The sequence below is a fragment of the Rhinoraja longicauda genome, chromosome 1 (assembly GCF_053455715.1).
Source record: "Rhinoraja longicauda isolate Sanriku21f chromosome 1, sRhiLon1.1, whole genome shotgun sequence".
In the NCBI taxonomy this organism is placed as follows: domain Eukaryota; kingdom Metazoa; phylum Chordata; class Chondrichthyes; order Rajiformes; family Arhynchobatidae; genus Rhinoraja; species Rhinoraja longicauda.
In genome coordinates, this window is record NC_135953.1 from 80,447,718 (window position 1) to 80,462,923 (window position 15,206).

Sequence of the window (15,206 nt, forward strand, 5' to 3'; positions counted from 1 at the left end):
CCCACACTGGCCACCCACACACTGGCCACCCCCACACTGGCCCCCCACCCCCACACTGGCCACCCCCACACTGGCCACCCACACACTGGCCACCCCCACACTGGCCCCCCACCCCCACACTAGCCACCCCCACACTGGCCACCCCCACACTGGCCACCCCCACACTGGCCACCCACACTCTGGCCACCCCCACACTGGCCACCCACACACTGGCCACCTCCACACTGGCCACCCCCACACACTGGCCACCCACACACTGGCCACCCCCACACTGGCCACCCCCACACTAGCCACCCCCACACTGGCCACCCACACACTGGCCACCCCCACACTGGCCACCCACACACTGGCCCCCCACACACTGGCCACCCTCATTCAAAATCTTAAACAAAAACATTCAAACAATGAAACAATTAAGAAAACCGTGGAAATTATGGAGAATCTTTTTTAAAGTTAGAACGATTTTAAGCAATTAAAACATTTAAAGAATTAATTCAAGAAAAAATAAAATGCCTTAAACCTGCACTTTGTTGCAGAGAGTTTTGCCTCTCCATGGAAATAAATGGGCTCACTCTTTTTGCACCAAGCTCAGTGGGTAGATTGTCAGAATATGTCAATCAGTCTAAAGAAGAGTCCCAACCCAAATTCATCGCCTGTCCGTGGTCTCCAGAGTTGTTGCCTGACCTGTTGAGTTACTTTGGCACTTTGCATCTTTTTTTGTAAACCAGCAGCTGCAGTTCCATGTGTCACCATTGTGAGAATGGATGCTGGGAAAAGGTCATGGCTTTGTCCTCTGCAGTGAAGCACAACCAGTAGGTTTTGAACGTTAGCCTTTACACACAAATCCTGAAACCTCCTGACACTTACGTTGGTAAATGTCAGCAGGCATCTTCTGTCAAGTTATGGTCCATAACACATGCTTTAACTAGACTTATAATTTAAGTTCCGCTGATCAGTGTCTCCCTCCTTATGTCAGAGTGAATTAGAAAACATTGCCCTGAAAATTCATCTGCGCCATTTTTGTGGCATTAAATGGAGTTGTCAATCTCCCTAATGGCGTTTAAAAAAGCTTTTAGAAAAAAATAACAAAATGCTTTAGAGACAATTCTAAAACAATTCTAGCAGGCAGGTATTAAGAGTTGTATTTCCATCTTCAGTGGTGCATTTTACGACAAGTCTTTCCTCAGGGAATACCACAATACAACCAGCAGTCTTTTAGCTACTAGGTAGTCATAGAGTCATAGAGTCATACAGCATGGAAATAGGCCTTTCAACCTAACTTGCTCTGCCAACCATCCACACTAGTGCCACCTGGCTGCGTTCAGCTCCTATCCCTCAAAGTCTTTCCTGTCTATGTACTTGTCCAAATGTTCACGTTATAGTAGAAAGTTTTGGCAAGGATTGAGTGCACACAAGCTTTTCACTGTACCTCGGTGCACGTAACAATCAACTATACTAACTAACAAACACTGGGAGGAGACATGGCATGATCCTCCCAGGGGAATCCTCACAGTGCACACAGGAGGCAGCCTCCTTGTGCAGAGGACATTGCGGGTAAGACTTTGCCAGGGAGGTGCCTGTAAGTCTTGAGTGCACTGCAGCCAAATGCTCCTTGCTGATAATGGATACAAAAGACATATCCACCAAGAATCAAAAATCCCTCATTTTGCCAGTTGATTTTTAAAAATTCTGCGAAGCTAGGTGTGGCAGCAGGGAAAGTCTGCAAGGACACTGAGGCAAGGCTTCCAATGGGGAGAGGGATGAATCTGAATTTGACCTGATGCAGTACACATATGAACTGGAACTTAAGGATTTCAAAGGTCACAGACAAAACTTAAATTGCAAACCTCAAATGGTTTGCCCTGGTATCCAAAAACACCAGCTGTTTCAGCAGCCTCCTTTACACAGTTAAACGGCCAGAATGGCAGTGGAAATTCTGCAAAGTGAGAAGTGGTTCTGTGTACATCAGATCAGAAATCTCTGTAAAGGCCACATTTAGAGTATTGTGTTCAGTTCTGGTCATCCTGTTATAGGAACAATGTTGTTAAGATGGAAAGCCTGTAGAGAAGATTTAAGAGGATGTTGCCATGACTCGAGGGCCTGAGCTAGAGGGAGAGGTTGGGCAGGCTAGGATTTTATTCCTTGGAACGCAAGAGGATGAGGGGTGATCTTATCCAGGCCTGCCGTCGCATGTTGGTAGCACGGCCCTCCGGGACCCTCTGGAAGGGGTCAGGGAGGAGAGGAAAGAAGGGATATGGGGCAGGGGTGGGGGATGAGCATATGGAGGATATCACAGGAGCAGGGTGAGTGGGGTGGTGGGAGAAAAGTGTGTGAAAGGGTGGGGGCAGGGGAAAGCGAGAGGAGGTAATCAATGTTCATAGCATTGGTCCTATTTGCTCCAGGATCTTTGTAGGTTGCTCTGCTTCTGTGTGCCACGGATGTCATTTTGTTGTTCACTGCACCGCAGCATATTTTATTTATGCTGAAATAAAATAAAAGCTCAATTTGCACATTTTTCAAAAATGTACATTTTGCATTCCAAGTTGGAAAGAGTGGCTGCCTGCAGTGCATAGGTTGTAGAATCATAGAATTATACAGTGTGGAAACAAGCATTCGGCCCAACCTGCCCACAACGACCAACATGTCCCACCTACATTAGTCCCACCTGCCTGCATGTGGTCCGTATACCTCTAAGCCTCTCCTAACCATGTACCTGTCTAAATCTTTCTTAAATGTTGTGACAGTATCTGCCTCAACTACCTCCTCTGGCAGCTCATTCCATACACCCACCAACCTTTGTGTAAAAATGTTACCCCTCAGTTTCATATTAAATCTTTCCCCCCTCACCTTATACCTTCTCTGGTTCTTGGTCCCCTACTCTGGGCAAGAGACTCTGTGCATTTATCCAATCTATTCCTCTCATGATTTTGTACACCTCTATACAATCACCCCTCATCCTCCTGCACTCCAAGGGATAGAGCCCCAACCTCCTCAACCTCTCCCTATAGCTCAGGCCCTCGAGTCCTGGCAAAATCCTTGTAAACCATCTCTGCACCCTTTCCAACCTGACATCATCTTTCCTGAACATCGTGACCAAAACTGAACACAATACTCCAAATGCGGCCTCACCGATGTCTTCTATAACTGCAACATGACCTCCCAACTTCTATACTCAATAATCTGACTGATGAAGACCAATGTGCCAAAAGCCTTTTTGACCACTTCATCTACATGTGGTACCACTTTCAAGAAACTACAGTGCATTCAGAAAGTATTCAGACCCCTTCACTTTTTCCACGTTTTGCTACGTTACAGCCTTATTTTTAAATGGATTAAATTCATTTTTTTTATCATCAATCTACACACAATACCCCATAATATAAAAGCGAAAACAGATGTTTAGAAATTTTTGCAAAGTAATTAAAAAGAAATAACTGAAATATCACATTTACATAAGTATTCAGACCTTTCATATGACACTCAAAATTGAGCTTATGTTCATCCTGTTTCCATTGATTATCCTTGAGATGTTTCTACAACTTGATTGGAGTCCACCAGTGATAAATTATATTAATCGAACATGATTTGGAAAGGCACTCACCTATCTAATAAAGATCCCACAGTTGATGGGGCATGTCAGAGCAAAAACCAAGCCATGAAGACGAAGGAATTGTCTGTAGACCTTTGAGATAGGATTGTGTCGAGACACAGATCTGGGAAAGGGTATAAAACAATTTCTGCAGCATTGCAGGTCCCAAAGAGCACAGTGGCCTCTATCATTCTTAAAAGGAAGAACCACCAGGACTCTTCATAGAGCTGGCCGCCCGGCCAAACTGAGCAATCGGGGGAGAAGGGCCTTGGTCAGGGAAATGACCAAGGGAGGCTCTGACAGAGCTCCAGAGTTTCTCTGTGAAGATGGGAGAACCTTCCAGAAGGACAACTATATCTGCAGCACTCCACCAATCAGGCCTTTATGGAAGAGTGGCCAGACGGAAGCCACTCCTCAGAAAAGGCACAGGACAGCCTGTTTGGAGTTTGCCAAAAGACACCTCAAGGACTCTCAGACCATGAGAAACAAGATTCCCAGGTCTGATGAAACCAAGATTGAACTCTTTGGCCTGAATGCCAAGTGGCACCACTCATCACCTGGCCAATACCATACCTACAATGAAGCATGGTGGTGGCAGCATCATGCTGTGGGGATGTTCTTCAGCGGCAGGAACTGTGAGACTAGTCAAGATCGAGTGAAAGATGAATGGAGCAAAATACAGAGAGATCCTTGATGAAAACCTGCTCCAGAGCGTTCTGGACCTCAGACTGGGGCAGAGGTTCACCTTCCAACAGGACAATGACCCTAAGCACACAGCCAAGACAACGCAGGAGTGGCTTCGTGACAAGTCTGTGAATGTCCTTGAGTGGCCCAGCCAGAGCCCGGACTTGAACCCGATCAAGCATCCCTGGAGGGACCTGAAAATAGCTGTGCATCGACGCTCCCCAACCTGACAGAGCTTGAGAGGATCTACAGAGAAGAATGGGAGAAATTACCCAAATACAGGTGTGCCAAGCTTGTAGCGTCATACCCAAGAAGACCTGAGGCTGTAATCGCTGCCAAAGGTGCCTCAACAAGGTACTGAGTAAAGGGTCTGAATAATTATGTAAATGTGATATTTCAGTTATTTCTTTTCAATTACTTTGCAAAAATTTCTAAACACCTGTTTTCGCTTTTTTATTATGTGTAGATTGATGATAAAAAAAAGGCTGTAACGTAGCAAAATGTGGAAAAAGTGAAGGGGTCTGAATACTTTCTGAATGCACTGTTTGTACCTGTGCTGATCCCTCTGTTCTGCAACAATCCCCAGAGGCCTACCATTCACTGTGTAGGTCATGCCCATGTTAGACCCAAAATGCAACACCTCACATATCTCTGTATTGAATTCCATCAACCATTCCTCAGCCCACATGACCAACCAATCAAGATGATTCTGCAGTTTTTGACAATCTGCTTCACTATCTACAATACCACCCACTTTTGTGTCATTTGCAGTCTGCAGGGCCTAAAATAGCAGGTTTTCACAGACAATGATGTTGGGTCCCAACCTGAAATATCATATTAACTCACCCAGGAATGTGAACAACATTGATCAATGCAACCATGTATTTTTCATCCACTAATCAAAAGTCCGGGAGCAGAGCAAGGACGCCCGTTGGCTGAGCACTAAAGTAAGAGCCAATCACAGTTGAGCAGGCAGTTTAAAAAGAGCGCCAAAAGGAAGCTAGTAGTCAATTTCAAAAGTCCGGGAGCAGAGCAAGGACGCCCGTTGGCTGAGCACTAAAGTAAGTGCCAATCACAGTTGAGCAGGCAGTTTAAAAAGAGCGCCAAAAGGAAGCTAGTAGTCAATTTCAAAAGTCCGGGAGCAGAGCAAGGACGCCCGTTGGCTGAGCACTAAAGTAAGAGCCAATCACAGTTGAGCAGGCAGTTTAAAAAGAGCGCCAAAAGGAAGCTAGTAGTCAATTTCAAAAGTCCGGGAGCAGAGCAAGGACGCCCGTTGGCTGAGCACTAAAGTAAGTGCCAATCACAGTTGAGCAGGCAGTTTAAAAAGAGCGCCAAAAGGAAGCTAGTAGTCAATTTCAAAAGTCCGGGAGCAGAGCAAGGACGCCCGTTGGCTGAGCACTAAAGTAAGAGCCAATCACAGTTGAGCAGGCAGTTTAAAAAGAGCGCCAAAAGGAAGCTAGTAGTCAATTTCAAAAGTCCGGGAGCAGAGCAAGGACGCCCGTTGGCTGAGCACTAAAGTAAGAGCCAATCACAGTTGAGCAGGCAGTTTAAAAAGAGCGCCAAAAGGAAGCTAGTAGTCAATTTCAAAAGTCCGGGAGCAGAGCAAGGACGCCCGTTGGCTGAGCACTAAAGTAAGTGCCAATCACAGTTGAGCAGGCAGTTTAAAAAGAGCGCCAAAAGGAAGCTAGTAGTCAATTTCAAAAGTCCGGGAGCAGAGCAAGGACGCCCGTTGGCTGAGCACTAAAGTAAGTGCCAATCACAGTTGAGCAGGCAGTTTAAAAAGAGCGCCAAAAGGAAGCTAGTAGTCAATTTCAAAAGTCCGGGAGCAGAGCAAGGACGCCCGTTGGCTGAGCACTAAAGTAAGAGCCAATCACAGTTGAGCAGGCAGTTTAAAAAGAGCGCCAAAAGGAAGCTAGTAGTCAATTTCAAAAGTCCGGGAGCAGAGCAAGGACGCCCGTTGGCTGAGCACTAAAGTAAGTGCCAATCACAGTTGAGCAGGCAGTTTAAAAAGAGTGCCAAAAGGAAGCTAGTAGTCAATTTCAAAAGTCCGGGAGCAGAGCAAGGACGCCCGTTGGCTGAGCATTAAAGTAAGTGCTAGTTTAAGTGAGAAGTCAGGTAAATTGGACAATCAGGCAATTTAATTGGTAATATAAGCAATACTTGCAAAAGGGTGCAGCCCAGTGAGGGAAGTGCCCAGTGAGGGAAGTGCCCAGTGAGGGAAGTGCCCAGTGAGGGAAGTGCCCAGTGAGGGAAGTGCCCAGTGAGGGAAGTGCCCAGTGAGGGAAGTGCCCAGTGAGGGAAGTGCCCAGTGAGGGAAGTGCCCAGTGAGGGAAGTGCCCAGTGAGGGAAGTGCCCAGTGAGGGAAGTGCCCAGTGAGGGAAGTGCGAGTCTTTGGCTGCGAGACTTCGGCAAGGAGGCTGAGGTGAGGAGGATACCATTGTTTTAAGCCAGAGCTGGTTATAGGCACAAGGTGATGGCGGAAAAGTTGGTGCGGTGTGTTTCCTGCAGGATGTGGGAAGACAGGGACGTCGCTGGAGCTTCTGGGAGCTACACCTGCAAGAACTGTGTCCAGGTGCAGCTCCTGAAGGGACATGTGGTGGAGTTGCAGAGGCAGTTGGATGACCTCAGGGCCATCCGAGAATGCGAGAGTTTCCTCGACAGGACCTATTGTGAGGCTGTCACGCCAAGGGTCCAGGTCGAGCGAAGGTGGGAGACTGTTTCCGGGGGGAGTGGACGTGGACTACAGGAGACCCCAGTGGCTGTGCCTATTGCAAATAGGTATACCCTCTTGGGAACTGTCGGGGCAGAAGACGTTTCCAGTCCGAGTGGCGGACCTGTTGGCAAGGATACTCGACAGGGGAGACCGAAGTCTGGAAGAGCCGTAGTGGTCGGTGACTCCATAGTCCGAGGGACGGACAGAAGATTCTGTGGCAGCAGGAGGGACTTGAGGATGGTCTGTTGCCTCCCTGGTGCCAGGGTTCAACACATCACGGACCGGCTTCAGAAAATCCTAGTGAGGGAAGGCGATCAACCTGAAGTCGTTGTGCACGTGGGCACGAATGACGTCGGGCGGAAGAGGAAGGAGGTGCTACAGCGGGAGTTTAGAGAGTTGGGAAAAGCGCTGAGAAGTAGGACGTCGAAGGTGGTTATCTCTGGACTGCTACCGGTACCTCGTGCTGGTGAGGCCAGGAACAGAGAGATAGAGGGTATGAATTTATGGCTGAGGGGCTGGTGCAGAGAGCAGGGATTTAGATTTCTGGACCACTGGGATCTCTTCTGGGCTAGGGGTGACTTGTACAAAAGGGACGGGTTGCATCTTAACAACAGGGGGACAAACATTCTGGCAGGCAGGTTTGCTAGTGTGACACCTGTGGCTTTAAACTAAGTAGTGGGGGGGAGGGGTTAACAAATTGTGAATATGAAGATGAGGTCAAAGGGAATACAGGAGATATTGCAAAAGACTCTCGGAAGAATGGGAACAGAAGTTCTAGAGCGGAAAAGAAATTAAGGGCAGGGCCAATTGTGAACGATGTGAGAGAGGAGGTAAATACAGAAGTTAAAGTGTTGTACTTAAATGCGCGTAGTATAAAAAATAAAGTGGATGAGCTTGAGGCTCAGTTAGTCATGGGCAAGTATGATGTTGTAGGGATCACTGAGACATGGCTACAAGAGGACCAGGGCTGGGAACTGAATATTCAGGGGTACACAACGTATAGAAAAGACAGACAGGTGGGCAGAGGGGGTGGGGTTGCTCTGATGGTAAGGAATGATATTCATTCCCTTGCAAGGGGTGACATAGAATCAGGAGATGTTGAATCAGTATGGATAGAAATGAGAAATTGTAAGGGTAAAAAGACCCTAATGGGAGTTATCTATAGGCCCCCAAACAGTAGCCTCGACATAGGGTGCAAGTTGAATCAGGAGATAAAATTGGCGTGTCAAAAATGTAATGCTACGGTGGTTATGGGAGATTTCAACATGCAGGTAGACTGGGAAAATCAGGTTGGAAATGGACCCCAGGAAAGAGAGTTTGTAGAGTGCCTTCGAGATGGATTCTTAGAACAGCTTGTACTGGAGCCTACCAGGGAGAAGGCAATTCTGGATTTAGTGTTGTGTAATGATCCTGATCTGATAAGGGGACTAGAGGTAAAAGAGCCATTAGGAGGCAGTGATCACAACATGATAAGTTTTACTCTGCAAATGGAAAGGCAGAAGGGAAAATCGGAAGTGTCGGTATTACAGTATAGCAAAGGGGATTACAGAGGCATGAGGCAGGAGCTGGCCAAAATTGATTGGAAGGAGGCCCTAGCAGGGAAGACGGTAGAACAGCAATGGCAGGTATTCCTGGGAATAATGCAGAGGTTGCAGGATCAATTTATTCCAAAGAGGTGGAAAGACTCTAAGGGGAGTAAGAGACACCTGTGGCTGACGAGGGAAGTCAGGGACAGCATAAAAATTAAGGAGAGGAAGTATAACATAGCAAAGAAGAGTGGGAAGACAGAGGATTGGGACTCTTTTAAAGAGCAACAAAAGTTAACTAAAAAGGCAATACGGGGAGAAAAGATGAGGTACGAGGGTAAACTAGCCAATAATATAAAGGAGGATAGCAAAAGTTTTTTTAGGTACGTGAAGAGGAAAAAAATAGTCAAGGCAAATGTGGGTCCCTTGAAGACAGAAGCAGGGGAATTTATTATGGGGAACAAAGAAATGGCAGACGAGTTAAACCGTTACTTTGGATCTGTCTTCACTGAGGAAGATACACACAATCTCCCAAATGTTCTAGGGGCCGGAGAACCTAGGGTGATGGAGGAACTGAAGGAAATCCACATTAGGCAGGAAATGGTTTTGGGTAGACTGATGGGACTGAAGGCTGATAAATCCCCAGGGCCTGATGGTCTGCATCCCAGAGTACTTAAGGAGGTGGCTCTAGAAATAGTGGAAGCATTGGAGATCATTTTTCAATGTTCTATAGATTCAGGATCAGTTCCTGTGGATTGGAGGATAGCAAATGTTATCCCACTTTTTAAGAAAGGAGGGAGAGAGAAAACGGGTAATTATAGACCAGTTAGTCTGACATCAGTGGTGGGGAAGATGCTGGAGTCAATTATAAAAGACGAAATTGCTGAGCATTTGGATAGCAGTAACGGGATCATTCCGAGTCAGCATGGATTTACGAAGGGGAAATCATGCTTGACAAATCTACTGGAATTTTTTGAGGATGTAACTAGGAAAATTGACAAGGGAGAGTCAGTGGATGTGGTGTACCTCGACTTTCAGAAAGCCTTCGACAAGGTCCCACATAGGAGATTAGTGGGCAAAATTAGGGCACATGGTATTGGGGGTAGGGTACTGACATGGATAGAAAATTGGTTGACAGACAGAAAGCAGAGTGGGGATAAATGGGTCCCTTTCGGAATGGCAGGCAGTGACCAGTGGGGTACCGCAAGGTTCGGTGCTGGGACCCCAGCTATTTACAATATACATTAATGACTTAGACGAAGGGATTAAAAGTACCATTAGCAAATTTGCAGATGATACTAAGTTGGGGGGTAGTGTGAATTGTGAGGAAGATGCAATAAGGCTGCAGGGTGACTTGGACAGGTTGTGTGAGTGGGCGGATACATGGCAGATGCAGTTTAATGTAGGTAAGTGTGAGGTTATTCACTTTGGAAGTAAGAATAGAAAGGCAGATTATTATCTGAATGGTGTCAAGTTAGGAGGAGGGGGAGTTCAACGAGATCTGGGTGTCCTAGTGCATCAGTCAATGAAAGGAAGCATGCAGGTTCAGCAGGCAGTGAAGAAAGCCAATGGAATGTTGGCCTTCGTAACAAGAGGAGTTGAGTATAGGAGCAAAGAGGTCCTTCTACAGTTGTACCGGGCCCTGGTGAGACCGCACCTGGAGTACTGTGTGCAGTTTTGGTCTCCAAATTTGAGGAAGGATATTCTTGCTATGGAGGGCGTGCAGCGTAGGTTCACTAGGTTAATTCCCGGAATGGCGGGACTGTCGTATGTTGAAAGGCTGGAGCGATTGGGCTTGTATACACTGGAATTTAGAAGGATGAGGGGGGATCTTATTGAAACATATAAGATAATTGGGGGATTGGACACATTAGAGGCAGATAACATGTTCCCAATGTTGGGGGAGTCCAGAACAAGGGGCCACAGTTTGAGAATAAGGGGTAGGCCATTTAGAACGGAGATGAGGAAGAACTTTTTCAGTCAGAGGGTGGTGAAGGTGTGGAATTCTCTGCCTCAGAAGGCAGTGGAGGCCAGTTCGTTGGATGCTTTCAAGAGAGAGCTGGATAGAGCTCTTAAGGATAGCGGAGTGAGGGGGTATGGGGAGAAGGCAGGAACGGGGTACTGATTGAGAGTGATCAGCCATGATCGCATTGAATGGCGGTGCTGGCTCGAAGGGCTGAATGGCCTACTCCTGCACCTATTGTCTATTGTCTATTGTCTATTGTAAATGACAGTTTTTTCGGCAGTGTAAGTCAGATTTCAAGACCATAGTTTTTTACCCATTGATGCAGTCATTTTTGTTTCCTCTTCAGATTATTACATGTAAGCTTTACTTTTAGAGGTACAGTGTGGAAACAGGCCCTTCGGCACACTGAGTCTGCACTAACCAATGATCATCCGTACTCTAGCACTATCCTACACACTAGGCTCAATTATTGCTATTGAGGGAGTGCAGCATAGGTTCACCAGGTTAATTCCCAGGATGGCGGGACTGACATATGATGAAAGAATGGGTCGACTTGGCTTGTATTCACTGGAATTTAGGATGAGAGGGGATCTTATAGAAACATATAAAATTCTTAAAGGATTAGACAGGCTAAATGCAGGAAAAAATGTTCCTGATGTTAAGTACAGAACCAGGGGTCACAGTTTAAGAATAAGGGATAGGTCATTTAGGACTGAGATGAGGAAATACTTTTTCACCCAGAGAGTTGTGAATCTGTGGAATTCTCTGCCACAGAAAGCAGTGGAGGCCAATTCACAGGATGTTTGCAAGAGAGTTAGATTAAACTCTAAAGACTAAAGGAATCAAGGGATATGGGGAAAAAGCAGGAACGGGGTACTGATTTTAGATGACCAGTCATGAGCATATTGAATGGAGGTGCTGGCTCGAAGAGCAGAATGGCCTACACCTGCACCTATTTTTCTTTGTTTCTCTGTAAGAAACCAATTAACCTACAACCTGCACTTTTTTGTAATGTGGGGGGCAAACCAGAGCACCTGCAGAAAACCCACGCGGTCACAGTGAAAATGTGGAAATTCTGAACAGACAGCACCCATAGTCAGGATCGAACCCAGGTCTCTGACGCTGTAAGGCAGCTGCCCTAGTGCTATGCCACTGTTCTGCTCACCTACCTGTTTGCACCAAAGGAGCATTATTTGCTTTTAAGCCTTGCAATTTACAATTTTTCAAAGGAGTCAAATTTAATTGAAGGAAGAAATTGTCTGGTCCTTGGTCAATCTGTGGTCTTCACTCTGTCTCTCTCCTTTCATTCTCTTTTTTTTAACCCTGTTCTTTGCTATCACCGATGTAACCAGTTAAGTTACCATTTTATTTTTCTGTCAACAAAACATATGAATTAATTATTTGACTTGAAAATTTAATGCCATGGAACTAAATTAATAATAAATGCAGAAAAAAATCCCTCTTTATGTTTCTGAGCCATACCTCCCACACTCTTTCGCTGGCCATTCCTGCTTTTGCATTTCATTTATTTGTGCAATGAAATCTTTTTCCAAAGTCATACCATCCTTGAGTACCTCAAATAATCACTTGTTAGTCCCCTGCATCAAATAAAAATCCCATATTAAGACTGATTCTGATTTTGTATTGTAACTCGATTTGGATCAGAACTTGCAGGCAGTGCCAGTTACAAAATCGCCGGTCTGCAGATTGTAATTTTCCAACCCTAATGGACAAATAATTGAAGGTTCCAGGTCTATGTTTTCTGCAGGCTGCTGATGGATGAGAGTAGTCAGACCCTGTCGCCGTTGCCATTTCTTGTGGTCTGTGGCTCAAGAAGATATTTTCTGACTGGCAGAGAAGGCATAGCCTATTGCAGCTCCACTCAGGATCAGCAATTGTAACTCCTTGCACTCCTCCACGCCTTGAATGACTACGTTGTGCAAAGGACTTGGGTAATCAACTGCCCCGCCACCTCAAACTTTAACTCTTCCTATTTCAGGTCTCTGATAGCACATTATTTTTAGCCACTAAATGTTTTTATTCTATTTTTTTATATAGGTCATATATGCACTAAATACCAAAAGCGATGAACATGAGGCTTCACTGCAAGCTGTTAAGGAATCTCACCAGGAGGAGATCCAACACATCGTGGCTGAGACACGGAGTAAGATCTCACAGTATAAGAGCAAGATGGGGGAGGAGATGGATTGGCGGCAGCAAATTCAGTCCCTCGAGGATACCGTGGAGAAGCACAAGAAATCCAAGGATGAGGTTTTGGCGCAGTTTGAGGTTTACAAACAGCAGGGAGCAGAGCGGGAGAAGAACATGGAGAGAGAGCATGCAGAAAGAATAGTGACACTGTCACGGGAGATGCTCAACATTAAAAAGGAGTTTGAGAGCAATCTGCAACACTTCATGGAAATCCAGCGCAGGCTCGAGCAGGACAAGCAGTTGGCAATAACGGAGGTTGTGAAAGTGAACCAAGAGTCAGAGAACCTTCAGGAAAAATGCAATGTGCTCAGGGGCTGTTTTGATGAAAAGTTCAAGTTGGAAGAGAAGCACAAAATGGACATTCAGTGCTTGAATCAGGAGCTGGAAGTCCTGAAATCAGAGAAAACAAGACTGACCGTAGAGTTTGAGAAAAAAGTAAGCAAGCTGCAAGTCTCGCATCAAAAGGAACTGGAAACTTTGAAAAAGGCTCTGCAGCAGTCAGTGACGGAGACACTGAAACAGTGGCAGACGGGACAGAGGAGGAGCCTGCAAGCTCAGGAGGTGGCCCTGCAGCTCAAACTGAAGAGGCTGGAGAGTGATGTTGAAATCAAAGACCAAATGATGCACGCATCTAAAACCCAGTGTCAGAAATTGCAGGAACTGCTGAATACTGCAGAGTTCAAAGTCAAGGTGAGCAGGCATAACCCTTGAATCAAACTATTCTGGTATAAAATCTCCAGCAGCATTATCATTGATTATCAGCCAACTGCAGGGCGGTTTTTTTTTTACACAGAGGGTAAAGTGCTGCCAGGGGTGGTGATGGAAGCAGGTACGATGGTGGCATTTTAAAGGATTTTGAATAGTCACAAGGAAATGCAGGGTATGATATGAATCATGGGCAGGCAGAGGAGATTAGTTTAAATTGGCATCATGATCAGCACGTACATTGTAGGCCGAAGGGCCTGTTCCTGTGCTGTAATTTGTTCTAGTAATACATTTTGATGTATTTTGGAGATTACTTGCACAGTTGTTGCAGCTTCGACATGTAGCTATAAGTTTATTTTGTGGCTTTTTGTATTCGAGCGATTGGATCCATTAGAAGGAGAACTTTCATACACAAATTACACATGAAAGGGTTGTAGCCAGTTTGCCGCTTCATGCCCCTCCCTCACCCCACAGCTTCCCCTCTTCCCAACCCTCTGCCTTGCCTTCAAACCAGTTATAGCAACAGAATCTTCAACCACACTCTTTGTTGTCCCTTCCCTGTAGGGGTGCCAACTTTCTCACTCCCAAATAAGGGACAAGGTGACGTCACCACTCCTCGCACCATGTGACCTCACCCAGCCAGCAGCCACGTGCTCCCGCTCCACCAATGGCGGCCGCCCGGGCCAGGAGGCAGGTTGCTACACAACCTCCATTAGGCGGCCCCCGGGCTAACACTGTCCGGGCCTACAGTGTCCGAGCCTACAACACTGTCTGGGCCTAATGCAGGACAAGGGTGGTCCTGTATGGGAGAAACCAATTTAGCCCAAAATACAGGATGTCCTGGCTAATATGGGACAGTTGGCAACCCTACTTCCCTGAGACATTTCTGCTGCTCGTAAACATTCCTCATTCTGGAGCTGGTGGGTGCAACTCACTCTTCCTCTCAAATCTCACTTAAAAGTCTGAAAGCACATCCCAGTGAAATCCCCAGTGTGCGGTCCATTAAAGGAACAACTCTGTGACACTGATGTGTTGCACACAGGGCCTGTGGAGATCAGCGTCAGTGGTCAGGATAATGAAAACTACATAACTGGTCTTGCTTCATTGTTCTCATCCTTTTTATACAATTTATATTGGAACCACATGCTGCCTCCCTGCCCCTTAATCACTCTGCTCTTTTCAGTAAGATGGAGTCTTTGACAGTGTGAGGAACAACCAGGGCAGACAAATATGTAGGGAGCACCCATCCAGGGATCAACGAATCCCATGTGTTTTCCTCCACCCACTGGAGCCTTTGTTGTCTTTTGCCCGAATCTGAGTCCTTTTTGTTCAGCAAAATTGCAGCAGTTGGGTGCTTTCATGCTTCTGCATCCCTATGATGTTCTATGGGAACAGCATTGACCCCCTTTAAACACAATTCTGGGCACTGTTTTGAACAGATCATCAATACATTTTATATTGGATTCAATCGTGTGTTAATGTTAAATATAGCAAAAAAAAGGCACAAAGTGCTGGAGTAACTCAGAAGTTCAGGCAGCGTCCCTGGAGTGCTCTGAAGAAGGGCCCCGACCAATAACGCTACCTGTCCATGTTCTCCAGAGGTACTGCCTGACCCGCTGAGTTACTCCAGCACTTTATGTCTTTTTGTTTGTAAACTAGCATTGACGTTTCCTTGTTATTAAATATAATGTGAGTTTAGTGTACCAAAAAGAGGGTGAAATCCAGTTTCGAGACAGGCATATTTACAGCCGCACTCTTCCCACAGCTTCCCCAATTCCCAACCCTCTGCCTTGCCCTCAAACTAATATTAGC

At 46.1% G+C, this 15,206-nt stretch overlaps 1 protein-coding gene across 4 annotated transcripts in view; it reads left to right on the top strand.

The window, feature by feature from the left end:
• LOC144599678 (protein FAM184A-like) overlaps positions 1–15,206 on the top strand; it is a 187,570-nt gene that overhangs the window by 107,231 nt on the left and 65,133 nt on the right. For all 4 annotated transcript variants that reach the window (XM_078410867.1, XM_078410885.1, XM_078410876.1 and 1 more), the window contains exon 2: positions 12,537–13,379. In XM_078410867.1, the coding sequence (XP_078266993.1) occupies positions 12,537–13,379 (843 nt within the window). The remainder of the gene's footprint in view (positions 1–12,536; positions 13,380–15,206) is intronic.